Source organism: Equus asinus, chromosome 9 (assembly GCF_041296235.1).
Source record: "Equus asinus isolate D_3611 breed Donkey chromosome 9, EquAss-T2T_v2, whole genome shotgun sequence".
NCBI lineage: Eukaryota > Metazoa > Chordata > Mammalia > Perissodactyla > Equidae > Equus > Equus asinus.
In genome coordinates this window covers 90,285,734-90,313,375 of record NC_091798.1, presented here as the reverse complement: position 1 = coordinate 90,313,375, position 27,642 = coordinate 90,285,734, and the positions used below count along the sequence as shown (strand labels likewise).

Below are 27,642 nucleotides of genomic sequence, written 5' to 3'. Positions count from 1 at the left end.
TATGTATGTTCCAAGAATGTTTCATTGTTTTTTCACCCTTTTTATGTGTTCTACAGTGTTTCAATCAATGTATATTCTCTTCCCTTCTACTTTTTAAAAATCATTATGTGGCTGTACACGAAGGGAATGGACTAGCATATCTCAAAGCCTATTATCTCGTATCAGAAAGGTAAGTCAAATTTCAACTGTTGTTTGTTTTTTGTGAGGAAGAGTGGCCCTGAGCTAACATCTTTTGCCAATCTTCCTCTTTTTGCTTGAGGAAGATGGTCCCTGAGCTAACCTCTGTGCGAGTCTTTCTCTCTTTTGCATACGGGACGCCTTCCACAGCATGGTTTGATGAGTGGTGTGTAGGTCTGGCCGGGGGTCCGAACCTGAGAGCCCTGGGCCACCGAAGTGGAACGTGCAAACCTAACCACTGTGCCACCATGCTGGCCCCTCAACTGGTTTTAAAAAGGTATAAAAGTCTTAGAAAGGGAGTTTTTTAATTATAGAATAATCTTAATAAAAACAGAAACTTGCCTAAGTTAGCAAATAAAATAAACACTCCAGTGATAAGTGCTAATATGTTGATCATGTAACTAGTTTTTAAAATTTCTACAATTCAGTTTATCCTAATTTTCAAAGGCATTTCAGTCCGTCAACGTCGGGCATCACGATCTGCAGAGGAACAATGAGCTTCAAAGAATTTATTCAGCAGATTTAATAGGTCTTGTAATCAGATCTCTACTACAGATGTTTGCATAAACAGACGTTTTATTTTGCAACATGAAAATTTTTGTTGTTGTTATTAAATATACCAATCTTTTTCTTAGAGTTAACTACTCTATACCACACTTAGAAAATCTACCTGGTTTGAAAACAGTTTTTCTTTCACTAACTAAACCCCACTGCTTCTTTGCAGAATATACCACTCAATATACTTACTTTAAGGAAACCTCAGAATAGGAACTTCAGGATCATAAACAGTTCCTCATTAAAAATGCAAAGACAAAGGCTATTCATATGCTAGTTTATTGATCTTATTCTTCAGAGATGATTTCATGATGAGTTGTCAATAACCAATTATAATACCAGGAAATTCAAAGAACAAAATTGTGCAGAGATCTTGTTTTTGCATTTAATTCTAAAAAGCCCACTATCCCATTTCTCATACCGAGCAGAGAGGCCATTTAGACTATTTCTAGGCGAATTTTTGCTTACTATGGGAGGGAAGATGATTTCCAGTGAACTTTAAATGTCCAATTTGTGTCCATCATTGTTAAAAAAGAGAAGGAAGACAACAAGGCTGGAAGGGGTAGCAGGACAGAGAAAATGCCACATGGAGTCAAGATTTGAGATAACTGACAGTAAAATATATGTTCTTTGGTTAGCAAAGCGAAAAGGGGGAAAGGAGTGCATACATGATAGATACACACTAGCATTCTAAAGCTGGAGACAAGAATGTCAAGAGCGTGTTCTTCCCCACTGCCAGATGGAAGGGCTATTATTATAAATGAAAGGCAGCAGCAGAGGACGCCAGGCACTTTTGCTGTGTGCCAGATCCCGAAGTCCAGATGCAAGCAGGTTACCCCTGGGACAGGACAGGCTTCAGCTCCCGCAGCAGAACAGAACCAATCACAGTTTTCTCCGTGTTTATGATAAGCTGTGCTGTAGAGCCCTCCTTCAGTTCCACTGTGACCAGCATCAATGACCCACTGTGCACAGTTTTAGCTGCAAACCTGGAAGAAAAAAAAAAAAAAGAGAGGGACCTTTTATCATGAGGAGGAAAAAAGGAGATGGCATCAATTCAAATACATTTAAAATAACTCTTTTTTTCTCAATAATTTATTACAGGTTCCCTACTGCCAAAAACCCAAAGCCAAGCATTCTTCTGAAAAGTGAATAAATTGCCCGGCACCCTGCTTACCACAAGTAGGTTGTTTCAGTGCCTCTTTAGAACAGAACAGGAAAAGGAAGTCTATTTCACTTAGTCTGAACAGTAGATGCATGTGAATAATTCTCCATGACTATATATTTGGAAATCATTCATTCATTTGATATTTAACATTTCACCATGCATAGGGCCATTTAAGATAACTACTATATTTTTATTTTTAAAACATGTTAAGAAAAGGTACCTTTCTCAAAGAGCTTGAAATTTTAAATCCTCATATCTGAAAATGATTATGCAAAAAGTTAGACAATTTTATGTACATTATAAAACTCCTAAGTTTCAATGAATTCATGCATGTTAAAATATTCAAATTCAATCTCTAATGATGATGACATGTAACAAAACCACGTGACAGCCAAGTGCAACACCACATTCCCTCTTTTTGTATTTTTTCAATGTTCAGAACATGAGCTCTTTCTTTTTGCTTTAGAATATAATAGAGGAAACTTGAAGTCTAAGGCTCCATTATTAAATTCCAAGACATGAAGAACCTACTAATTACATGGAATTAAAAGCAAAACTAGCCTTTTAAGCACTGCAATTGACTGAGAAGCCGTTGGAGGCACAATGCGCTTCTGCCACTCCGGCTAATTCATTCTGCATGCACCGTGGAGCCCCCGAGACGCGAAAGAAGGGGACGGGACCGTCCTAGGCCTCCACTTTCCACATGGGGCATGTTCCACACATTTGGGCGGGGGGGCGGTTTCATTACAGGGATGACTGGAGAAAGACAAAGTTGCTGCACATGAGCTTTTGAAAACACTAACAAGTGTAGAGCAGGTCTGTGACCTGCTGTGACCCCACTTTGCAGGGCCAATCCCCTTTCCCCTTTCTGTACGACACGTGTCTGAATCTGAGCCATCTGCCTCAATTTGCGCGACATCTTCAGCCACAATGGCACCCAGTTAGCCCTGACAACGGCTCACAATACATAAAAATAAAACTGCCGCGCTGACAGCACGCCGCGGACTGTTCAAGAGCAAACCAACTGGTCAGTGTCTCCTGTCTGACAATTAGCATGGGCCTTGCGCAGAGCCCACGGCGTCCTCAGGGACCTGTTTAATTACCATCAACATAAAAGAGGGAGTTTATCAGGAGACACTCAGAAAAACTTCACTCCCAACTTAATTAAAATATTAGCCACTTAAGCAGGAAGCAGATTCTCTTTAAATGAAAAGTAATTTCTTTTTTGATTTTTTTTTTAAATGACATCAAGATCTCGTAACACACTAGATTCCTTTTTTTTTTTTAAACCTAACAAGCCATTTTTGGCCTAAACAGAATCATGAAAATCTGTTTTCCAATAATAATTAGAGTAATGCATCAAAAGCAAAACAAATAGGCTAATTTTACTAAATTAAAAATATTATCGACACTTTTAAGTTGTGTGTGAAAATGTTGGCTAATGGGGTGTTGGTGAAATATGTTAGAACCTTCCAGGGCATTTGTGTGCTGTCTACAAACGTGAAAGCTCCTCTCTCCAAACAGGCTCGGGACTGGTGAGGAATCCGACAGAGCAGTTTTTCTACTGAGAGAAGCAATGTAAGTAACTAGTTTATGAACAGAAATCACACCAAGGCTTCAAGGAGGTTTCATAAAGCTCTTAACATACACATCCATCTGCTCGTCAGATGTCCACACAGGAACCTAGGAACGAGGTCCTCAAGTGCATCTCTGAGAGGACCCAGAGATGACTAGCCCCAAGGAGCCCTCGTTTCCATCGCCCCTTACGGGTTTATGCATTTCTTTTGTCTGAATTTTTGAGGTTCTTTTGCGTCACAGGAGAATCCTGTTAAACCACGTCACCAAATGATACCAGGGGCTCTACTGTCCCACTCATTTATGCAACTTTCCCCACAGATTTGGTCATCACCAAATCTTCACTCAGCAAATATCTCGACAGTGAAGCCCATTTCTGACTGGGTGAAATGATGTGAACAATAGTTTTACTAGTCCCTTGATTTACTTAACGTTTGTGCCTTGGGACCACAGAGAAGGAGACTATGTCTGGATTGGAACACAAAAGCGCTGCCGTTTGAATTTCAGGGATGCACAGCCCCAAGGCACATTTTATCTCCTTTCCATTAAAAACTTAGAGTTGATGTTACAATAATACAAACTCAGCAGACACGAATGTCAATATGTTTACAGAGATTAAAATGAGTGTCTTGGACATGTTTTTGAAATCCTATTACTGCAGAATTCTCAGTACTGTAAAGAACAGGACCATGAAAGAAGAGAGCCATTAGCTTACACTGCAGTGGAAACATGCTAAGCCAATCGTCCTTGCAGTAAAATCTGCGAGCTGGTGTGAAAGCTACTGCCTTTTAACGAGGTCTCTGTGTTCTACGGGCAGAAACGGTGGAAGCAATGTTTTAATGCAGAAGACCAGAAGATCAGATGTTCTGACATTCTCATTTCACAGTTCAAAAAGGATGTATTTAATTGGAACACAGCATGATTACAATTGGTTTGTTTTGGTCCATGGAAAGCAAAAGCCATCCCCCAAAACTTATTAATCATTTAACTCCCAAACAGGCTATGCTTTCATATACATTTAAAAGACAGTTATGAAAAGAGCACTAGTTAATAAACAACAAATAGAATAAACAACAAATAGCTAGCTTTTGGATGGAAGAAACACAGATTAGAAAGACAGCTTGGGTCAAATGCTTACATACAAAATACAATGGCCGACATCAGAACCTCTGTACTTTGGCCTCAAACTAAACTCACACTGTGACAAAATTCTTTCAGAAGGCATGTGAAGTTTCTGATCATCATCATGATAACAGCAGCTACTATTTATTAAGCCCGCGGTGTAGCGGGTACGCAGTACTTCATTTGCCTTACTTCATCTGATGCTATGAGGCAGATCATTTTACAGACGAGGAAACGGAGGGCCCAGGGAAGCTGAGGGATGTGCTCAGGGACACACAGCTACTGAACGGTTGAGCAGGAATGTGAACACAAGCATTCTGATTCTAGAGCACATGCATCCTCTTAACATAAGCAAACACACACTCATAATACTTGTTTTTTTTATCAGTCAACAGATAAATTTGTAGTATTCTGTAATTCAAAGCATCTTGCATGATGCTTTGTCATAACATATTTTTAATTTCTGCCTTTAAAGATGTAAAATATTTTAAACATCCGCTACTCCCTCAAAAGAAACACCAGCAATGAAAAACGCAAAACCTTCTTGAATGGAGCTGTAACACAGGGAGGGGACTACTGGGAGACCAACCAACCTCGAACACCAGCAACACCACAAATGAGGACAAATAAGCGATGACAGTTAAAGATGCATTGCCTATGTACGACGGGCTCCATGGTATTAAAAGGATACCATCTAGGTATTTTTCATAATTTTTCATTTTCATTCTACCACCAAGCACTTGCTGTTTGTAATCACCAACTGAGAAGGTAAAACTGTTTGGATATATCTGTATTTCACCTTATTAAATGTCTTTTTGTCTATTATCTCTAGCAACTGACATTTACCTTTGAAGCCTATAAGGAGTCTTAAGATGAAAGAAAAAGCCAAAATAAGCTAGTTGCCAAACCTGAGTGAAAGTATGTACCACTCTTCTTAAAAGGTTAATTTGTCTTAACTATTGACAGAATTATGAAAAAAGGTCAAATAACGACAAGAAATTTGAACAAATATATTACCTATAATACATAGACTTACTCCCTTATGCACTTAAACCATACTTTTTTTAGATTTTTGAGAAATTGGCTATGGACCATAAATGCTCTTTGTTAGAAAAGAAATCCTACAACTCAATTGCTTTAACAACTGAAATGTTAATAGGACAATATGAATTAACAGTATTTATCTGAGGGCTGCGTCCATCTCCAGGGTATTCACAAGGATAAAATTTTTTACGCAGAATCATATTTGCTACACTTAATGCAACAGCTCTAAGACATGCTTTTTCTTCTCTTGGATAGTCTTCCTGGTTTCTGATTTTTCTATTCTGAGTTCAATTTTCTCATGTTTTCTGTTCTACTGGTTACCAGAGGCTGTGACAATGGCCCACTCAGGTTAAAACTTTTTTTTTCCTACTCTGTACATGAAGCCTTCAATTACTGCCTGCTGAAGCAGACAGAATCCTATTAGTAAGAAAGACACTCACAAGATGCAGTGCCCTGCCCTGGCTGTATAAAAATAATTAGTCCAAAGTTGACAAATGTGTAATGAAGTCGCACAATGATTTTATGTAAGAAATACTGGTTTGAATAAGCCTCTGAACATCAAATACCAAAGCTGGATGATTTGGAGCATTATTTTCCAAAGGATTTAAAATGATAAATCCTTATTACATTGAGTTAATATAGTAGAACACTTTTAACAAGCTGAGAATTTGCAAGTTGTAAAAAATCCTATTTTGTTGATGCTAAAATTGTATTTTTAGGTTAAGCCCATTACACTATTAAATGAATATTGAGAAAAAATTTACATGTGATTAAGTTTAGAGAATTTATCCAAAGTAGTGCATTTTTCCCTATTATTATTTTTTAAATCAGCTAGCAATACTACACTATTTTCCTTCAACATTCTGATGAGAAGAGTTAAAACAAAAAATAAGATACCATCATTATTTAGGACTCTCTGTTTTCTATTCTAATCTTTAGAGATGGTATAAAAAGTGATTCCCCACACTACGGGGTTAACGACACATTCTCTTTCTTTATACAGGAAATCTAAAAAATCTGAGCGCACTTTCTCAAAGAAGACACGAGACATTCCAGTTGTGCCCGAGCATTTCTGGTATGTCTGTTTGGTGGGGGTGAGACAGGCCGGGGCTTTAAGAAGAGAAAACCAAATAGTAAGACAAACAAATTCTCACCCCATTCTCTTTGATTCCTTACAAAATTGTCACCCCAGAAGGATAATCATCAGGAATACGTTTCTCTCATTTTTACATTAAATCAGTTATATATTCCTATTAGTAAACCTGCTGCATCGTAGCATATGACCCCACAAATGGTGGAATTAAATAAAACTTAAGAATGTTTTAAAGCAAAAATCAGCTGTGCAGTTTGGTTATTTCTGAAATATCCAAATACGCTGTCTGTGTACAAATTAACTGACGTCCACGTTTGTTTTTCAATGAAATGCTGCTCACAGAGCCCGTAGCAGCAGTCCGATCAAAAAGCAGTGCTGTCCTCTAGTGGACAGCCACCAGCCTGAGAAAGAACCCTGCGTACTAAACAGGTGCCACACACCTCTGGTCCCGTTTGACATTCAAAATTTGTCATATTGTAGAAAAGACTGAAGCCTGCTATCTTTATATTAACAATTGTTTATACAAAATTTTGTTTCATGACAGATGAAGTAGGGTGATTACAGTATCAGGAATTATAATATTAGGGTACCCAGACATCAAATGTTACTGTTTTCCATTATAGTCCTTCAAAATTACTCGGTATTTAAATATCCCAGTTTCCAGGGTAGAAGAAAGCAAGCAACTAACAAACAAAAACAAAAACTCAACCTAAGAACAGAGGAAAGGGAAATATTACAGATCCCACAAGAAGTGACTGTGCCATTCATGTGTGTCACTCCAGCACTGACAAAATCTGCCACAAAGGCCTTCAGAAAATACTGAATGAAGGAGTCCCACAACAGAGATATTTTAGCATAGGCCAGTGTTTCCCCTATTAATAACTATTATACATGTATATGATAACAATGATTCACTGGATGAGTTTAAAAGCCTAGAAATGAAACAAGTTGTTCTTTACATGTATTTTAATTAAGTAAAAAGATTTTTATTTAAACCTAAAACAAATAAACTGTCTTTAAATGTGCTGATAAAATTAAAAAGTTGACTGCCAGATTGCCAGGGATACACCGTTCCATTCACAGCACCAGACTTTCCTAACAGTTAAGGACCTAAGTGACAACTGTGAAACATTTATTCTACTAAGATTGTAATTATTCACAAGCTGTATATGTTTGAAACCTGAAAATTAAAAAAGTGACAGGGTAAACAAAATCCAAACCACAATTTAAGATATACTGGGGGAAAAAGAAATATAAGTACTGAATACAAGTTAATAATCAGAGCTGTTCTACGGGCTTACTGAATAAGCTAAGAACCAAAACAGAATCATGGCAGAGGCAAGGCTTTCTGTTTTCACTCAAATATCACATTTTCCCCTACAGGGTCAATTTGTTGTTCATGAAAGGACAAAATGAGTAGGCAGCGTGACAACTCTTTTTAACAACACTACTGTATATAAATGTCAGAATTCCCGAAACTGGGTTAAAATTTGAAATGGTTGAGACTGCAGAAAGACGAACTTTTACTGATGGTCTGAGACTGCTTCATGGACAGTCCTGTAAGACACTCCCATAATTGACAACATACTCTCCTGCTGGAGCAACTGGCATAGACAGAAGAGCAAACTAAACCAAACATCTTGTCTATCGGTATCCCCTGATGACTAACCAATCTGTGAAAATGAAATATATAAACGCAGGGAAAATATATTCTAAGACGTGCGATGTGGCTACCACTAATTCTTGATACTTCAGGGCAGCCTCAGACTGTGGACTGTGGAACATCTGCCTTGTAACCATTCGGGGTACTGGCTAAAATGCAGGTTCCTCGGCCCTGTCCCAGAGGTACTGAATCTGAGTTTTGGGATGTGGGTCCCAGGAATCTGAGTTTTACATAAATTCCCACCTGATTCTTCTGTATAGAAAAACCTCAGGGATGTCGGAGCTGCAGACTCAGCTTTCTGTTCTTTGGGCACTGGCCCTCACCACCTTTACCAGAGGACAAGCGATGCCAGGGCACTTCAGTTTCCATGTTGCTGAACATGCAGCTCCCGCATAAACCCTACTCAATTCCTTTCTCAGAGGAGTACAAGAAATTTTTCCTGCCCTGGATGAATCTAGAATTCCCACTGCTAGTCTCTCGAATCTCCTCCCCACAAAACACACGAAATCCCGCCCTTTCCCCTGCGCAGTCCATTCATACACTGGTTTACTGTGCTTCATTCCGCCCTGGGTACACACTTTATTTACGTAGTAGTTTATTAGCACTGTCTTAAATAATACGCTTTAAGACTTTTACAGTGCACAGTATATCTATTTTAACATGAATATCTAACCCAGGACATGAAGATACTCAGCTGCGTATTCCATAGATGCTTTTTTCCCCCCGTTTTATCTCCCCAAATCTCCCCTGGTACATAGTTGTACATCTTAGCTGCAGGTCCTTCTAGTTGTGGCATGGGATGCCGCCTCAACGTGGCCTGAAGAGCAGTGCCACATCTGCGCCCAGGATCCGAACCGGTGAAACCCTGGGCTGCCGCAGTGGAGCATGTGAACTTAACCACTCGGCCATGGGGCCGGCCCCTAATAGATGCTTTTTGATAATCTTTTTGATTCTATTTCTGTATTACCCTTTACCAAGTGGTAACTGTAATTTGGAAAACAGCAGACTAGTACAATCACCACAACTCTGTGGATCTCAATGGTGGTTTTGTCCTCAAAGAGCTGCCTTCTCAATCAGCAAGGAAGCCCCACAGAAAGGAAGACGAAGTCAGCTCTTTCCACAGAATACTGGTGGGCTTTCTGATTACTACCACTCATTTCAAAAATCAAAACTACATGTCATAGAATCTAACAGTAGATGTGCTTTCTTCATTGATCTTTTATGAACAGTGGTTAACTACAGAGGAAATGCTCCTGGTTTTTGAAGTGAATTCTATAAAACTTGTGCTCCTTTAATTGACTTTTTCTTAATGGAGGCCATTTTCTGTTGCCATTTAGGAACCATTTTCTATTATGTATTCAATTAAAATTTCTACTGTCTACTATTACATATTTCTGCATATTAATAAAGATTCACTTTGTGTTAGCTAATTCTTGTATCAAGTATTTTTTTACTTGGTATTTAATGTAAAAATTATTCAAATTTTGAAGAGTAGTAGGAATATTCCGAAACCAGAGAATTTTTCATTTTAATATCTTAAATTTTAGATTTTAATTTTACTATCTTAACAAGCTAACAGTCAAAATGCTTGTCATACTTGTTTTTAAAAGTGATCTTAAACCAAATGCCGTTAATAAATAAAAGAATGGCTTTGGTCCTACTCTTCATATAAAAAAAGTAACCATCACAGAAGAATAAAGGAGTCATTCAAAAATCTCATAGGGATTTCAATTTCTTTATTAACAAGTAAATAATATATAAGCTTCGATATATAAACTCACTAATCCCACAGGGTAATAGAATACTGAGCACTACAGTTAAAACATTAATATAATTCAATAAAGCAATGCACTATTAATTTCTGTTATTATGATGTAACCAGTAATTGCGATTTCACTTTAAATGAAATTTAAAAAGGCATTGGTACAGATTTTATTAACAATTGTTTGTTTTGTTTTAATTGTTACTGAGAATAAAAGAATGGCAAAAAATGTTACATATGCAGGATAATTTCTATCAATTTCTGTATGAAGAATACAAATAATTCCATTTATTATCTGCAAGCTTTCCAAAATTGAGAACATTATCACAGCCATACTTTATAAAAGCGGACGAAAAACATTTCAGTAAGTACGAGGAGACTTGAGAGGCAAGTTAGGATGGCACAGCTCTTCTTAATCACTCAGAGGCACTTTATTCTCTCTTGACTCTGTGGTAACTGGGCCCTCCCCCAGTTACAGAGCCAAACACCACGCCCCCGCTGATGGGGCTGGACTAGACAAGCGTCAGGACACTGCGGATGTGTATGGGGACCATGAACAGTACGTTTCAGTGCCATCTCTGAATTCCAACGCCAAAGATAAATGTTCTCAGTTGTATGTCTCCCCTGCATTAGCATGGATAACTGAGAATTGACTATAATGTAATCATCTGAACAGGCCAAACCACCGAGACAAGCTACAGGCAAACTATGCTTTAATAAGAATTACACAACTGTACTAAGTGGCTTTCTTAGTTTATTTCCCAATACGAAGATAGCTGTCATATTATTTGACTTTGAGAAGCCAATGGTGGCTTTTTGCTTCTAAGAAACAAAAATCTGGAAACCTCCCATTGCTTTCAGGAAAGTTAAAAACCCTCATACAAAACCAAAGAAACACTAAATTAAAGTTCCAACATAAACAATGGTTAACTTCTGTCTTTTTGTACATTACAAGAGAACATATTAAAACAATAAAGTATTGCTGGCCACTAGACCTGTCAGGTAAAATTTCATACTGCATAAGACAAAAATGACAGTTGATGTATGATATTTTGGTGTTCAGTAACTTCAATGATTCAAAGGACCCATTAATAAAACACAAAAACTTCTGTTAGAGAAAATAACCCAGCAAAGTGAAAAGTATTTAAAGCAGAAAACAATTAAAACAGAAAACTCAGAACCAAAATATTTTCACTGCAAAGGTTTCTGTTCATTTCCCCTAGTGAACATTAACTGTAGACAAGTTGCATTTGCCTGGTGGTACCACTATGAGGACTTTATATTCGCCTTCTTATTTTATGACTACCCTGTGTGAGATGGACAGGGCTTGTCATCAGTCAAGAAATGGAAGCATCAGACCTCTCGAGCAACTTACTTGAGGACCTTCCTCAAAAAAAAAAAAAAAAAAGCACAAGATAAATTTGTTTTTTGACGGGTACGTGCAGTTTTCATTATGTCACGACTAGTACATGAAGTCAGGCAACTACAGATAATGGCAGATCAAGACTCCAACGCAGCTCTTCTGACGTCAAGGCCAACATTCTTCCATAGATAACACATGTTTTCATTTCAGTCGCCCTTCTTTTCCTGCCACCCGTTTCCAAACAGATGAGGAACTTAAAGCCCATAAGAATGCATAACTTGCCCAAGATGACCAAGCCTAACGATGGCAGAGCTGAGTCTAAAACCCAGATCGCCCGCAGCACTCTTTATAGGAGGCCTCTCTCCGCCTCTGTCAATTCAAAAATTTTTTTCTAAGGTCTGAAGGCATTCCCTTTGATTTTAAATTTATTTTCTCTCTCTATATAATGACAGAAGTAGGCCACTGGCAGTGGAATGGCAGAGAAATTAAAGATGGTTTGCAGTCAATTCCCTTAAGCTCACAGAGGACTAAGTAACAACAGCATGTTTGTTGAAGGGGTAATTATTTTTATCTTTACTTTCGTTTCAAGCCACTGGCATTGCTAAGACTACAAAGAGGGCAAACATATCAATCACATTTTCTGCTACCTTTAAGGACAAATGACTCGGATCTCACGCTTCAGATGCTTGGTGGTGAAGATACTCTTGGTCTGAGAAACAGAAGCTGCGTCTGGCCCCAGGTTGGTTGTCTAGCAGCTGCTTATTACTGGAAGCTGCCTTAGGTAGCCCCACTTCCCCCCTTTCAAGTAAAAAAGCCCAACTCCACTGCTTTATAAAACGGTTCTTCCCGGAAATCCACTGAATCCAGTGAAATAAGATAATTCTCAACCGTATGTCACAAAAAATACCTTTACAAATCACCAAGCTATTATAAAATGTGAGTATACTATCTGTATCTTTCGGGAAAGTCCATACCAGTGTGCTAAAGATTGTATGAAATAGGGAAGAGGGCCTTAACCCAAACCAATCAAATGGACCATCAGAAAAAAGGGGAGGGGCATACATACGCTTAGGGGTTATTATTTTCAAGGAAAACTATAATTCGCAAACTATATTTATATACGTATATTATACATGCGTACAAGCTATCGCCACCTCGTGTGCTTGCAAACCTACCTGTGTATATTATCTTGGCCAGAAGGGACCACCCCTGCGTTGGCTACATTTATAACCTTCTGAAGGATCACGGAGGGGGGGAAGTTCTGTGGTGCAGCGATGATGGTGGCAGAAGTTTCATTCATTCCTGTCAGCATTCCTGTCAGAGCAAACCAAAGAAGGCTCCTTTTTACTAATTCTTTATGAAAATCACATTAAAGCAATTTTAAGCTCACAGCCAAAATTTAAAAACTTTTTTCAAGAAAAGAAATACCACTTCAAGAATGTAATTTACAAGATAATTATCATAAAATGAACTGCAACCGTTTCAAAAATGTTTTAAAATCCTCATTGTGTAGGAAAATGTGTAAAAATGCAGTCAAACGTCACTCCATAAATCTGATTTTAAACACTATAGGACAAAAACGTAAAATCACAAGGACAAAATTTCAGTTTCGGTCCCTTTAAAATATCTTCAATTAATCTGGGCTATATAAACTATTAAGATTTTACTTTATAAGAATTTTGTTTTTCCTCGCCTTTTCATTCAAAGATTTCTCTTGCCAAGTGCTGCTTGAGAAAAAATCAAAGTGATTCGGGAACAACCAGCAGCATTACCTGAGGAATGGCCTCAGTATGACGGATCAAAGTCATCCTAGCAATGACTGAGAGTCACTCAACAGTTGCACGGCCCTAAGAAACGTGCAGGCATCTAAACTACACTGAGTGACAACAGCTGTCTCGTGAACGGAGCTACAGCTACTGACAAAAAACATAAACTGAAATTTCTGAAGCAAAAGATTTGAAAATGAAGGAAAAAAACGTGAATGGAAAAGCTTAAATTCCAGAGACACTTCAAATAATATTTAAGAAAGAAATTAAGTGAAGCAAAATCATGAAGAAAAATCATAGAGTTAATACATGACATGTATTAATATCAGAATCTCACATAAAAATGTTCAGAGAACAAATTCAGTAATATACCAAACACTTGGAACAAATATTGAAATTTAGTACCTGGGTTAAAAAGAACCCAAAATAATTATCCTTTATGCCATCTCTCTGGATCTGTGATACAAGTCACTGACACCTAACAGTATGTACTAAAAACGACAATTTTCTGAGACATTTGATATGTGCACAATAGTTTACAAAATGTATTAAAATGGTATAAAATTTGATTTTATGTTTTCAAAAGGCCCTGCACCTTCAGAAGTATACATTTAATTTAGTTATTTACTGCAAATGCAACCAAAATTTCAAAAAACCCCTATGATTAGCAACATGCAGACACTAAAGCCCAACCCTGTAAAAAGGCTTATCTAGCTTTTAACAAAGAGCGCTTTTTACTAACCACCCTCAAACTCGGGGATGCTACTGTTCTGTCTTAGACTGCTCAACTTCAATATTAGGCAGAAGCTTTAAAAACGACACAAGCAGTCAAACACTGCTTTTAAGTAAAGCACGGTGGCTGCTGACATAACACTGCTGAGAGATGTGTGTACTCATTTAGGATTTAAACCTTCTCCATTAAGCTCTATTGAAGAGCAACTGCTGAATAAATGAATGCAACTATGTTTATGTTAAAAGCCTGTTTCCCGCAGCATGTAATTAAAGGAAATGTTGTACGAAGCCAGTACTTTTGTCAAGCTCCTGTAAATGGAAAGATGGATAGCACTCAGAGAAGTGAATGCATTGCTTCATATTTAACCTTAACACTCTTGTCATTAATGGTTTGTCTAACTTGGTCTATAAAAGACAAGGTACTGCTCCATTGAAGTAAAATTAAAAAAATCAACTAAACCATGCTTTTCAGAACAGAAGATTCATTATCGTCAGCTAATGTATTGGCATAAAGCAAAGTAACATCCTATCAAGTAAGGCACACATTCAATCTGCCTGCCCACCCCCCTTTATTTTTAACTCATGCTGTTTTATTGTTATAGGCAATTTGTACCACTCAGCATGACAGTGTAAACTGAATCAAGATTAATTTACATGCAAAAGAACACTTAGGAGAGCAGCCTGGTAAGCAAATGTATTGTCTCGATTGCTGAGGTGGAAAAGAACCTGGGAAGAAAAAAAGGTGCTCTAATTAAGGGGCATCAAATATGATTGCTTGTGGTAGTTAAGGGCCAGAAAATAGTAAACGTCTGACCATTTAAAGAATTAGCGTCTTGCTAGCCAGGAACCCATAAGGTGGATGCATAAATCATAATAAAATTAAGTAAACATCCTAGGTTTCTTAAACCAGAGATTTTTCCAAATGAAAATATATCAGGTATTCTCAAATTAACGAGAAAGAAAAATAAGCCAAGGGATCATTAAAAGTTTCTCCTATAAAAACAGACTTTAAACACTGTCTAGCTTGCTCATACATAACGAAGGAAAGGTTACCGGGAAAATATTTAGAAACTGTCAGACTATAGAATTTGCCGCTTCATTAGAATTTATCTAACTTTTGGTGAGGCAGTGGACAGTACTGCACTTAGGTTAATCAGCTGTAATTAACTGCTAAAATGTAAACCAAATAACATAAGAAAATAAAATTAAAAAAACTTTTTCCAAGTTTTAGATTTCCAATTTAATTCATAAGAAGAAAATGACTAAGAGGAGACAGTTTGGAATAAGCAATTGGCTTAGGTCTCTTATAATTAAAACTGCCTGAAGAAACCAAATTAAATTTTTTTAAGTAAAAGAGAGATCTCACGTTATTTATAGTACTGAAATCATCCCACAGCTAGATCATTAACTTTGCAAGGCTCCAAACCCGTAGCAACAAAAAAATCAGGCTGCTGGTTAAGGTTCGTAACATGAATCCTACAGATAACATCCATGTACAGGATAGCCAGTCTTTCGTTTAGCACTTTGCTACCAACCTTATCAACATGCATCTTTAGCCATGGAACTCTACATGCAAGTGAGAAAAAGCAATAGATCAGGCTATATATTAGAAATAAAACTGTCGTTTTAAAAAACAGCAACCTCCTACTTACAATCTGTTAGAAGCATTCTTATTTATTATGGTACACATTCTTAAATTATGCACATCTCTAGTATAAAAACAGAACCATACTCCTGGTTTTTATTTATAATTTTTTTCAGTAAAATCCTAATTAATACATTTAATGCATTTCTTGAGTCTTAAAATATATGCCCTGTAAAATGAGATTTTAAGTATGTAAATTCATTTTATTTAAAGTAGAAAAATAGGTTAAAGCTTAGCATGTCACGACACACACAGACACATCTTAAATTTACTGGCATTTTACCTTCCAGGAGTTTGCACTGATAAAATCTGAGGAAGCTGATTTTCATTCTGATTTAGGATTTTCAGTTAGTGAGTCAGCTCTAGGTATCTTTTGTGAAATAAGCTAAGCTCTTCCTAGAGCAGTGTGACAGATACACGTGGAAAGTCGAGAATTGAGACCTCTATTACAAACAGCTGAAATCTATAACTAAAAAGATGCTATTGAAAAGACTCTTTGAACTTGAGGTAAATTTGCCAGCATCAAGGCCCCTATCAAAGAATGAATTCAGGAAGACAGAAAGAATGATACAGAAATGCCAAGAGACTTGCAAGGATTTACAAATACTTCATATAAACAAATTTTCAAATAGCTTTATTCAGAGTAGCCTTTCTGCTCTATTAAACATAGCAAACAGCTGCCAGATTTATTCAGACAAATAATCAACAACCATAGAAGTAAAATGGCAGAAGAAAAAGGAATTTTGGCAACAAGTCCACAGAGGACCACAGCTGCTCTGCAAGCGCACCTCTCTCACGCGCTCGCGGTTCTGTATGGCTAGTCAGGGAAAAAGCCCTCAGTTACAGCAGGGCGCAAAAAACTTGATCGAAATATCAAGTACTCTAAAGCGAACCTGAGGGAGAGAAAGGGTATACGATAATCCGCTCCTTTAGATATACCTTAGCTGCACTTCTCAAAAAAGGAAAATCCCCTTAACGACAAATGTGACAAAGCCCTACTCCGTCACTGTGTGCCACTCACCTGGGTTTGCTGAGCAGGTGGAAAGCAGAGAGGCAGGCTTTAGCCAGCAAGGGTAAGAATAGTAAATGTAAGAATCAATTCGTCAATGGAAAAATAAACTCACAAAGATGATTTTCTTCTACAGCAATCGTCAACGTCCAAGGAAAGCAAACGCAAAGACGGATTTAGTCATTCGTTTTATCACTGACAAATAAGGCAGAAGAATAAAGGATTCCTATTAACTCACAGTCTGAATGAGATTTTCCTTGTGAGATTTGTCCACAACAGGTCTTTTTTGACATTGTGGATTGCAAAGGCTTACAGTAAAAAGAAAAAAATCTTTGGCACTACAATGACGGAATGCCAGGAGGCATGCCCTGCTCCTTAGGTGTAGATATTTGTGTGTGCCTAGTACTTTCTGGAAGCTGGACAGATATGACTTAATGACCTCGAGATGAACGGATCTTTGCTTGATAACCCCCTCCAGAGAAAAAAATGGCCTAGAGTCACATAAACTTTAAAAAATTGCTGACTATACCATTTAAATATGCCCTAGTTTTATAAATATCCTCAATTAAACACATAAAATCAGACAGTTATCTCCCCTTATTCGTGTAAGAAAAAAAATTATTTTTATTAGAAAGTATGCTTGACTCTGGGGCAAGTACAAGATATTAAAACTTTCATTCTGCTCAAAGTATTTTCTTTTTAGGTGCATATTTTAAAATGTTTCAGCTCTGATACAGTCTGACAACACAGCATTTCTTTAATATAGAATTAGGTCAAAAGAAAAGGGAGCTATTTTGCTGCTACGATTAGGACTTTATTTTGAAGGGTAAGGCACTCTAAGGTATGCAGGGAAAAACATCTTGGACATGAAAAACGGTTCGATAGTGAAAGAAAATACAGAAACATAACATTCACAGGGGTAGGACTTTGGTAAGTCGCAAATTCCAGACGTTTCCTCTAATACAAAACACACGAGCACATCATTTGGTTGACAAGCCACAACTCCTAGAATTGAAAAGTTAATTGATAATCAATTTATTATTTTAAAGACATATTAAGCAATTTTCAAGTATGCCAGGAATGCAGACAAACACATACCTTTAAGGTTATTTTATAAAACCAAAGCATTAGTAAAAGCTGGCAGACTGTGCACTGGCACCTGCTCATGGCTCTGTACATACGGGAATGCACTTGAGAGACTGGTCAGAAGAAGGAGCACAAATTATTTGGGATGTCAATCTCTAGTACACTGCAGTAACCTCTCACCTTGCTCTTTCTTAAAGTCTTTCTCCGACATGGCCACAGGTAAAAGCAGTTCTCCAACGGGGGGCTGAATATTAACACTGAAGCAATCATCCTTGGTACTAAGGAAAAAACACATCAAAGCTGACTAAATGCTCAATAAGTAAACATTCTTCTTAACTCTACGCAGTTAATCAGACGCAATTAAAGCACACGCCAGCATATAAAGTACAGGATCTTCTAGGCTCAAACATCACAGAAAAAGGCTTGACAAATTTCTCAACACTATGTGCAGAGAAATAAGTATTATCTCAATTGGAAAACATTTACTTTATGCTTTTTACAAAAATATGCAGTTATAGTAAATATACCACTTGACACAGAACTTTTAAAAATAGGTAAGCAGCAAGGGTATCCATCCACTCCTATCAGAGGGACACTTCCTGCAGCCTGGAGAGCAGAGGAGTAACATCTCATCCTCACTTTGTACGTAAGTGGAGGAAACGGAGCGCTTTAGTCTTAATGATTAAGATCTCTTCTTTAAAGTATCGGATTAGTTTTTAATAAAGAATAAAATGGAGTGATCATACTATATTTAGATATGTGCTAATAAAATAACACCTCATCTGCAAACTTGCTTTGTTAAAACAAAATCCTGTATTTTCTATTAGTGTTACTCCTCGACACTGCTGATCAACACGTGGGGAAAGTTATTACTTCAAATGACAGGATATGAAGAATTCAGGAGAGGCAACTTTGTACTTGTATCAGATAGAAAAACAATACTGAGTGCATTTACTTCATTTAAATCTGATGATACTACTCTCCATAAAAAATTAATAAAACTGCTTTAAAACGTTTTTAAGTCACATGTTTGGAGTTAGGCTGATGAGTGTATCAGTTAGGAATGTGGTTGGCTGCAAGAAAAGCAGAAAATCCAACTAACAGTTTCTCGAGAAACAGGCACTGATTGCTTGGTGTGCACAAGTGCTGGAGGTCCGAGTCAAAGGCTGGTTCAAGGACTGAAGATGCTGCTGGGGACCCACGCTCCTCTAGCTTTCAACCCCACCGTCCCTAGGATGTGGGTTTTCACCCTCATGGTCGCCAGACGGCTGCTGCATCTCCAGCTACCACTCTTACATCCCGTTGAAGAAGGAAGAGTGATGATGGAAGAGTAATGATGAAACTGAGCCAACCAGCTCTGCTCCTTTTCCTCAGGAGAGCAGAAGCTTCCTGACAGTCCCAGGGAAGGACTTCTACCACTTCTGCTCCTGTGTTAGAACTGGATCTCACAGCCAGGGGAGGCAGCCAGTGAGATGGGGACTGTGGGTAAGAGACACCGAACATCAGCTCAAGAAAGACTACTCAAGGGTGGGGCAGGGACAAACACCATACGAGGAAGGAAAGAAAAGAAAATTCACTTTTACTCCATGATATTACATATCGTAGTCATTCAAGGTGACATTTTTTATAGAACAAGGTAAGAACTAGACTAAAAAAAAAGAATGTTTTGAATTATTCACATGTGGATTATCCAAGGTAAACCAATAAATCGAATCTCTTTATTAATTCAACAAACATTTACTGAACACAAACTTGATCCCGGTACTGTGCCACCATCTGGGGAGGCAGACAAGCGAGGCCGGCCGCTGCAGCTCAGCCCAGGGAGAGACAGAGTTCAAGTGCGTTTCTAACAGGGCGGCGAGCGCACGTTCGGAGACGTGGAAGTGCACGGTCCGCGGGAGAGCGACTGACGAACCCGCAGGGGTGAGGCGAAGAGACGGGGTTTCCAAGAGGAGGGAGGGGGCACTGCAGGCATGCGCCTGTGCCGTGGGAACGGCGGGCCGCGTGGCGTCTCAGCAGACGAGGCTGGGGGCACACGGGAAAGACACCAAATATCGCACGACCATCCCGGCTCTCCCAGACAGTCCCGGTCTATGGCGGTTGTCCTGGATCCCGTTAATGTTTCTTTTCACTGTCTAAAGCATCCTGATTTGCACCACAGAGTATATGATTATTTTACTCATATAATGAAGACAAAGGTGTTTCAGTGCCTCCTGAAGCAAGAGGAAACTATGAGACTTTTGCCATTAAAAAAAAAAATGACCCCATTTGTATTTAAGAAACTCTAGTGGCAGTAAGGTGGAGTAGAGGAGAAACCCAAGCAGGTAGATAAAGTTAGGAATCTAATTGAATAGTCTAGGCAGGGGTTGTTAGCATTGACTGTGTATTTTACTTTAGTAAATGCTAACAATGATCCTAAGAGGTAGCTTCTGTTACCAACTTATTGATCAGAGAGGTTAAACAACATGCCCAAGGGCACACAGCAGTAAAATAGGGATTTTTTTTTAGCACATATCCAAATACATTATGATCATGCAGTAAAATGCTTTCAAGTTCCTTGAGAGGCCTACTGGAATTTAGCCTAAAATCACATTGAATTTGAAGATCAATTTGAGGGACAGTACTGTCTCCCATTCAGTGACATTGTATGTTTATTATTTTATTTATATCTTCTTTTTAGGTATTATATATTTCTTGGTAATTTATCTCTTTTGTTGTTCTTGTAAATAAAATAAATTTCTTCATAATGTTTTAAAACTGGTCATTTCTATTGTATAAAAACGTTAATGATTTTCATATAATGATTTGTACCACCTTTCTAAACTTAATAGTTTAAATAATAGATTTTCTGTTGATTCTAAGACTTTCTGGGTTGATAACTATATTGAATAACAATGGTAATTTTGTCTCTGCCTTTCTAGGATTTACACCTGTTTTTACTTGTCTTTCTGTATTGGCTAGAACTTCCATTACACTGTGAAATAGTGCTGAGAGTGGGTAACCTTGTTTGCTCTTCTTTTTTTTTTTTTTTGGCCGAGGAAGATTTGCCCTGAGCTAACATCTGTGCCAATCTTCCTCTTTTTGCATGTGGGACGCCACCACAGCATGGCCACTGACAGATGAGTGGTGTAGGTCTATGCCCGGGATCTGAACCCAGGCTGCCAAAGCAGAGTGCACTGAACCTAACCACTAGGCTACCGGGGCTGGCCCTCTGTTTGCATTTCCTACTTAAAAGAGAATGCTTCTGCTACTTCACATGGTGATGGGTAACCTGTATGGCCCAGGAGTCATTTGAATTTACAACCCCAAGTGGGGTGCACATTTTGGGTTTTAAAATTAGGGTGATGCTAGCCTTACAGAATGACAGGAATGCTTTCCTTCCTCTTCTTTGTTCCAGAAAAGTTTAAATGATATAGAAATTATCTTTTCTTTGAAGTCCTGATATAATTTCACCTTTTTTATTCCTAATTTATATTTTTCCAGGAAACCATTCATTTCATCTAAATATTCCAATTTATTGGTATAGAACTGTACATAATATTTTATAATTGAGACGACCTCTGTTTTATTGCCTTTTTTCTAATATTTCTTATGTATCTTCTTTTTTCTTTAATCATATTAGCCTACAGTTTTTCTTTTTGTGTGTGTGTACATCCTATTTGTCTTTTAAAAAATGTGCATTTTTGGCGCCAGCCCAGTGGTGCAGCGGTGAAGTGCACCCGTTCCACTTCGGCGGCCCGGGGTTCACCGGTTCAGATCCCAGGTTCAGACATGGCACCGCTTGGCAAGCCATGCTGTGGTAGGTGTCCCACATACAAAGTAGAGGAAGATGGGCACGGATGTTAGCTCAGGGCCAGTCTTCCTCAGCAAAAAGAGGAGGATTGGTGGCAGATGTTAGCTCAGGGCTAATCTCGCTCAAAAAAAAAAGAGCATTTTCTGCACTCAGGAAACAAGGAACTCTCTGCAAACACACATGTATCTTAGATCAAGCTTGATGACTGAACTATTGAAATTTTGTGTTTGTGTATATACCTATATCTACCTGTATGTCTATCCATCTTCCTCTTTGATTTGTCAGTTTCTGATGTGTGTGTTATACGATGATCATGGCTTTGTCAATTTCTCCTAGCATTTTATTAGTTTGTTTTATATACTACAAAGCTACGTTGTTGAAAAGTTTGTAACTGTTATATTTTTGCGGAGGATTATAATGAATAGGAAATTTTTAAAATCTGAAATACTCTTTTGTTTGTCTAGTGTCAGGATCGCCCTGTTTTCTTTTTATCATCTTTCTGATAATAAACATATGTACATATATATTTTATCTTTTTATCTTCAACTTTTGTGAGCCATTCTCTTCTAGGTGGGGTTCTTATAAATAGCATATGCTGAGTTTTGTTTTTACATGTTTAACACAAGGGGAATTTACCTTACTGACACGAATGGTGACGACCAGCCTGTGTGGATGTGGGCCCCTCGCAGCTGCCTCAGTCTGTTTTCTGTTTACCATGCTTCTCTTCTCCCCCTTTGTTAAACTGATCGAGTTTTAATCCCTCCTTTTCTTCTTCTCTCTAGTCATTTGGAGGTTATACTACATCATATTTCCACTATTTTAGTGGCTAGGTTTAATATTTTAAATCACATTTAAACTTCTTTTTGCCATTGATCAAGCCTCTTGCGAAACGTGTCAAGAACACCATCATTCCTTCTCACACTTGTCCATGGTGCGATTTTGGTTCCAGTTTATTATTAAAATTTGTTTTTACATTATGTGTGAACAATTATTTTCACACAGTGATAGATTTTACAATTGGAATTCTCTGTCCACTACTTTTTTTTCAATTCCATGTTTTTCTTTCAGATTAAAAAAAATTCTACTACAGTACACTTTTGAGTAATCCTTTCAAGAAAGGATCTGTAGCTGGTAAATGGATGGAATCTTCGCTTTTTTGAAAAATGTCTATTTGGTTTCCTCAAAATTTTAAAGGTCAAATTCTTTGCCTTCTGGTCACCAGAACTGATGACAGTATGGATGGAAAATCTGATTCCACTCACATTCTTGTTCATTTTTAGGTAAGCTGCTTTCTTCTCTACTCTGGACAGTAACAGAATGGTTCTCTCCTTATCAAAAATGTCACCAGGATGCGGTCCTTCTGATAGTTGCTCACATTCCTCTTGTTTGGCCTTTATGAGTCCTTGCAATCTGAAGGCTTTTCTTTTGCATTTCTTTTGCTTGCAAAAATTTTTCTTAATTTCTTTAATTATTTCTTCCCTCCGTTGTCTCTTTTCTTTCCTTCTAGTTCTCTTCTTAGATGAACCGATTCTTTTAAGCTTTCTTTCCTATTTTCCATCTCTGTCTTCTTGCTCACTATTCCAGCTGATTTCACTGACTCCCTCTTCCAGAACACTAAATCAGTATTCAGCTGTGTCCATTCAATTATGCATTTACTGAATTTCTTTTGGCATTAAATCTCCAAGAATACAGTTAAAATATCCAATTTCGCCTTTTTCAAAGCAAGCAATATGTTTTTGCTTTACAGATGTGGTGTTTCTTGCATCAGACATTAGTTGGGGTTTTTTTAGTGAGGAAGATTATTGCTGAGCTAACATCTGTGCCAATCTTCCTCTATTGTATAGGTGGGACGCTGCCAGAGCATGGCTTGATGAGTGGTGCGTAGGTTTGCGCCCAGGATCTGACCCCACAAACCCCGGGCTGCTGCTGCGGAGCACATGAACTTAACCACTACACCACCGGGCCAGCCCTAGCTATAATTTGTAAAGATATCTCCTCTCTTTCTCAGATTGTCTCCTCCCTTCATGGTCAGTGAGTCTTTGTAGTCATCGTGAGCCTTCCCTTTCAAATTGATGCTTTCCCCCCAAAGTCTGGTCATCCTAAGCTGTCCATTTACATTTATATTGAAGGACTAGGTTTAATTAACACACACAGCAAGTTCTGTTACCTAGTAGCTATGAGTGTTTAGTAAGTTTCTTAATCTTCCTGTGCCTCAATTTACTCAGCTCTGAAAAAGGGATAATAGTAATACCTATCTCATAGGAGTGTTGAGAGACTAAATTAACACACGCAACACAGGGGTTTAGAACAGTGCTCAGATACGGCACCTGCCTGATACGCATTAGTGAGTATTATTACTGTGGTCTCCTCTCCCCTGGTGGGCTGACTGGAGTTCTATTAAGTGGGTGGGACATGACTGGTTATGCAGACATGAAGTTGGGAGGCAGGGAGGCAATGCCCTTCTCTCTCCACCAAAAGACGTGTGACTGGCTTTTCCTAGTGGCAGAGGACTTGAGACCATTACTGTCCTGGCGAGAACTGCACCTCATCTCATCTCTGACCACTCCTGCCTCCTTCCCACAGACTCAGACTCTGCTGTTCCTTAGGCCCCCACATCACACCAAAAGCCTTCCCAGACAAGCAGTTCACTTCCTTTACAGTGTAACTCTAGGTCTCTGAGCAAGTGTGTATGCTGCCTGCTGCCGGGGTAGGTTGGGGAACTGGGGGCTGAGGTAGTTCTTTAATTCCCTGATGACTGTCTTACTCTAACTTTTCTTTTCATTTGTTCACTTTGTGCTTGATACTCTGCCAGATTTGCTCTTACCATTGTAGTAATTTTCTCCCACGAGTGTTCTGTTCTGGGTTTTTTTTTTTTTTTTTAAGATTTTATTTTTCCTTTTTCTCCCTAAAGCCCCATGGTACATAGTTGTATATTTTTAGTTGTTTGCTCGTGAACTTAATCACTCGGCCACGGGGCTGGCCCCTGCTCTGTGGTTTTTGTTTTCCCTCTTATTATTTATCTACTCCCATTTGCTTTCAAACTGCCAATAATCTTCACAATTTCTGGTCAGCTAATGACACTCTTTCTTTTTTTTTTTTTAAGCGCTCATTCTCTTTTATTTTTTATTTTTATTTTACCTAACATCTGTTGCCAATCTTCCTCTTTTTGCTTGAGGAAGATTGTCCCTGAGCTAACATGCCAATCTTCCTCTACTTTGTATGTGGGTTGCCACCACAGCACGGCTTGATGAGTGGTGCAGGTCTGTGCCTGGGATCCGAGCCAGCGAACCCCAGGCAGCCAAAGTGGAGTGTGCGAACCTAATCTCTACGCCACTGGGCCGGCCCCTTGTTCTCTTTTAAAGAATGTATTTTCTGTCTTTTTAATGGATTTTGGGCAAAAAGAGGGGTGGATCCTAGTGCTCAGCCCTCTACCTTGAGCCAAGCCAGATTATCTTTCATACTAGTTAATACATTACTATCTGCTGATCACAAGGACGAGATCTGTTTATGCATCTCCTTGTGCACAGACACATTTATGTCTATTAGACACATTTTCAATCTCAATACATTTAATCAGGGACTTAATCTGACGACCATTTAAAATGCAAAGCAAAAAAAGAGACATTAACACTCATCAAGTATCCATATAACTATATAGCTATATATAACAGTTCTATCTATATATATGCATCCCATAACTATAATGATACAGGACTAATCTGGAGGCTAAAGTAGGATCATTTTACTTTCTTTTAATAAATAGAAATGTACCTGAAAGGCTTATAGTCCACGTTCTCAGCATTTCTGAAGGCTTCTTATCAAATATGCTGCTATCACCCATAATTTTGTGTGTCGACTTGTATAATGTATTTTGAGGAAAAAATTCACTATCAGCCATTCTTGCATTTTTTTTCCTTTTTATCGAACTACCAAGACTAACACAGCACATCACTAAGCAAAAAGTGCTATTTACTATGCAAAAGGCACAGTCCGTGATTGGCATCTAAGACCAATTGATCTAGCCATTACCACTATCTCCCTACCCCCACCAGCACTACTATGAAGCTATCGATTTAAACACTGTCGATCGGTTTCCATTTTCTGATTTTGGGCAGGCCAATTAAGAAAGTGAGTAATTGTGATTACACTGCTTCAGGATCAATTACATTTGATGCAAGACAAAGTGTTCTTTTTGGAACACACACAAAAATAATTTTTGATCTAGTGTGCTTATGTACTTAAGAAAACCTAAAATAACTAATTTATACATTCACAACAGAAAAAATATTAATGTAAATGCATAAAATAGCTAAGGCTATTTTCTACGTAAAATAAATTCATCATTTGCTTAAAATTAGTTTAAGAGAAACTGGGAAAAAATTGTTCACAGACACTACCCAATGTAAGATAAAAATTAAACACTACCTATATATTTTTCCCTAAAGGTACTTAGTTAACTGTGAAAGACAATATGTAAATCTTGTCCAATGAGCTGCAGAGGAAATCTTTTGTAATGAAAATATAATTAAAAAAACCAACCCCATCTCATTACATAGAAACATAAAACGTTCTTTATATAAATTGATACAAAAAAGAAATTTTTTTAGTTCTTAATTTTGCCCTAACTTGGTGCATGAGCTTTGTCATTGAGCTCACATTGTCGAAATCATTAAAATGAATATACCTCTAGTGTTGGAGGCAAATCTATTTAGAGTGATGTTACTCATGGTCTTGTGTTCAGTAATATTGATCTGTGTTGTTTGTCTAATAGAAAAATAATAAACAATTACTAGGCAATGTGGGGAAAAGTAATCAGTTTTTATATATCACTAATATAGCAGACCTCCCCAAACATAAAGGTGATGATCTGCATAAAATCAATGTGTTATGCTACATTGCTCATATTTATCACTGTGGGCTCTCGGCAATAAATGGTACAATATTAGGCTTGAATTACTGGTAAACTGAAAAGGTATATGAAAAAGGTTCACTATATTTAACCTACAAACTTGTTGAAAAATGTCTATTTCCCAAACTTGAAGATTTTTATCACAAATTCTGCTCTAAGCTAGACAAAATTTAGACAAAATTTAGAAATGTATAAAAGATTATATAAAACCAATAAAATGACCAAATTCAATCCTAGGAAAGCTCTTTTGGACAATCTTCACCTACAAAACTTTGCCAAATGCATAAATGTTCTCTTTAGAGTTTTATCAAAAGCAGTTTGTAAATTAAACTAAAAACGGAAAGATGTATGTGTTTTAGGTATTGACAAAATCAGTCATTCTCCACCCAAGAGGCTCAAGACAACATGTGAGATGTTTTAAAAGCTATCTTCTTTGGGCTATTCAATAGTATTATTAAAGTTTAATTTTTCCTGAATTTTCCTCATGAATTTTCCAAAACTGTAGAGTTAAGATAACAAAAAAATTATTTACCAGTAGCTCCTTACTCTAGCCAACAAACTATGACATTCAATCACATATGGCAGACTGTAACGGCTAGTTGTGTGACAAATACTAAAAATACATACGTTGTGCACAATTTATACAACTATTCCAGAACAGTATAAACATTACCAAAGAAAGGCATGTTTGTTTAAATGTCTTGACTTCCAAAGAAAAAAAGCTGTTGAAAGCCTAGTTTTTGATCTGCTCCCCCTTTACAGGTAATATAAAATACAGAAGAACAACTGAACTTACCACAACTGGAAACTGGCAGTCTGAGTGGAGTCACAGAAGTCAATACCCATTGAAACAGTAATGGATCCCTCAGGCTCAAGAGATTCTAGGAAATAAGGTAATTTAGACATGAAAACACAGAGGATGTGAACAACAGGCAAACTAAACACTGAAAACTTACGTAATGTTTGTAGTTTGGTTAAAACAGACAAACGATAGCTTATAAGAATAATTTCAGACTAAGAATATTAAAACAAATTATAAAGTAGTTTGACTATTCCACTCGAAGGCTTTCTTAATTCTGCACATACTTCCATGAACACATATTTATTTGTTTCAGAAACAGATCTCATCCTGAGAATTTCATGTTTTATAGTATTGTCTTTACAGGCACTGAAGGTGAGGAGG

General features: G+C 37.7%; 1 protein-coding gene across 3 annotated transcripts in view; it reads right to left on the bottom strand.

Moving 5' to 3' along the window:
* Positions 1–995: 995 nt before the first annotated feature.
* Positions 996–27,642, bottom strand: part of AP3B1 (adaptor related protein complex 3 subunit beta 1) — a 230,528-nt gene continuing 203,881 nt past the window's right edge. For all 3 annotated transcript variants that reach the window (XM_044777965.2, XM_044777964.2, XM_070517893.1), the window contains 4 exons: positions 27,256–27,340; positions 17,938–18,035; positions 12,695–12,833; positions 996–1,718 (listed from right to left, as the gene is read on the bottom strand). In XM_044777965.2, coding sequence (XP_044633900.2) covers positions 1,565–1,718; positions 12,695–12,833; positions 17,938–18,035; positions 27,256–27,340 — 476 coding nt within the window. In that variant the 3' untranslated portion in view covers positions 996–1,564. The remainder of the gene's footprint in view (positions 1,719–12,694; positions 12,834–17,937; positions 18,036–27,255; positions 27,341–27,642) is intronic.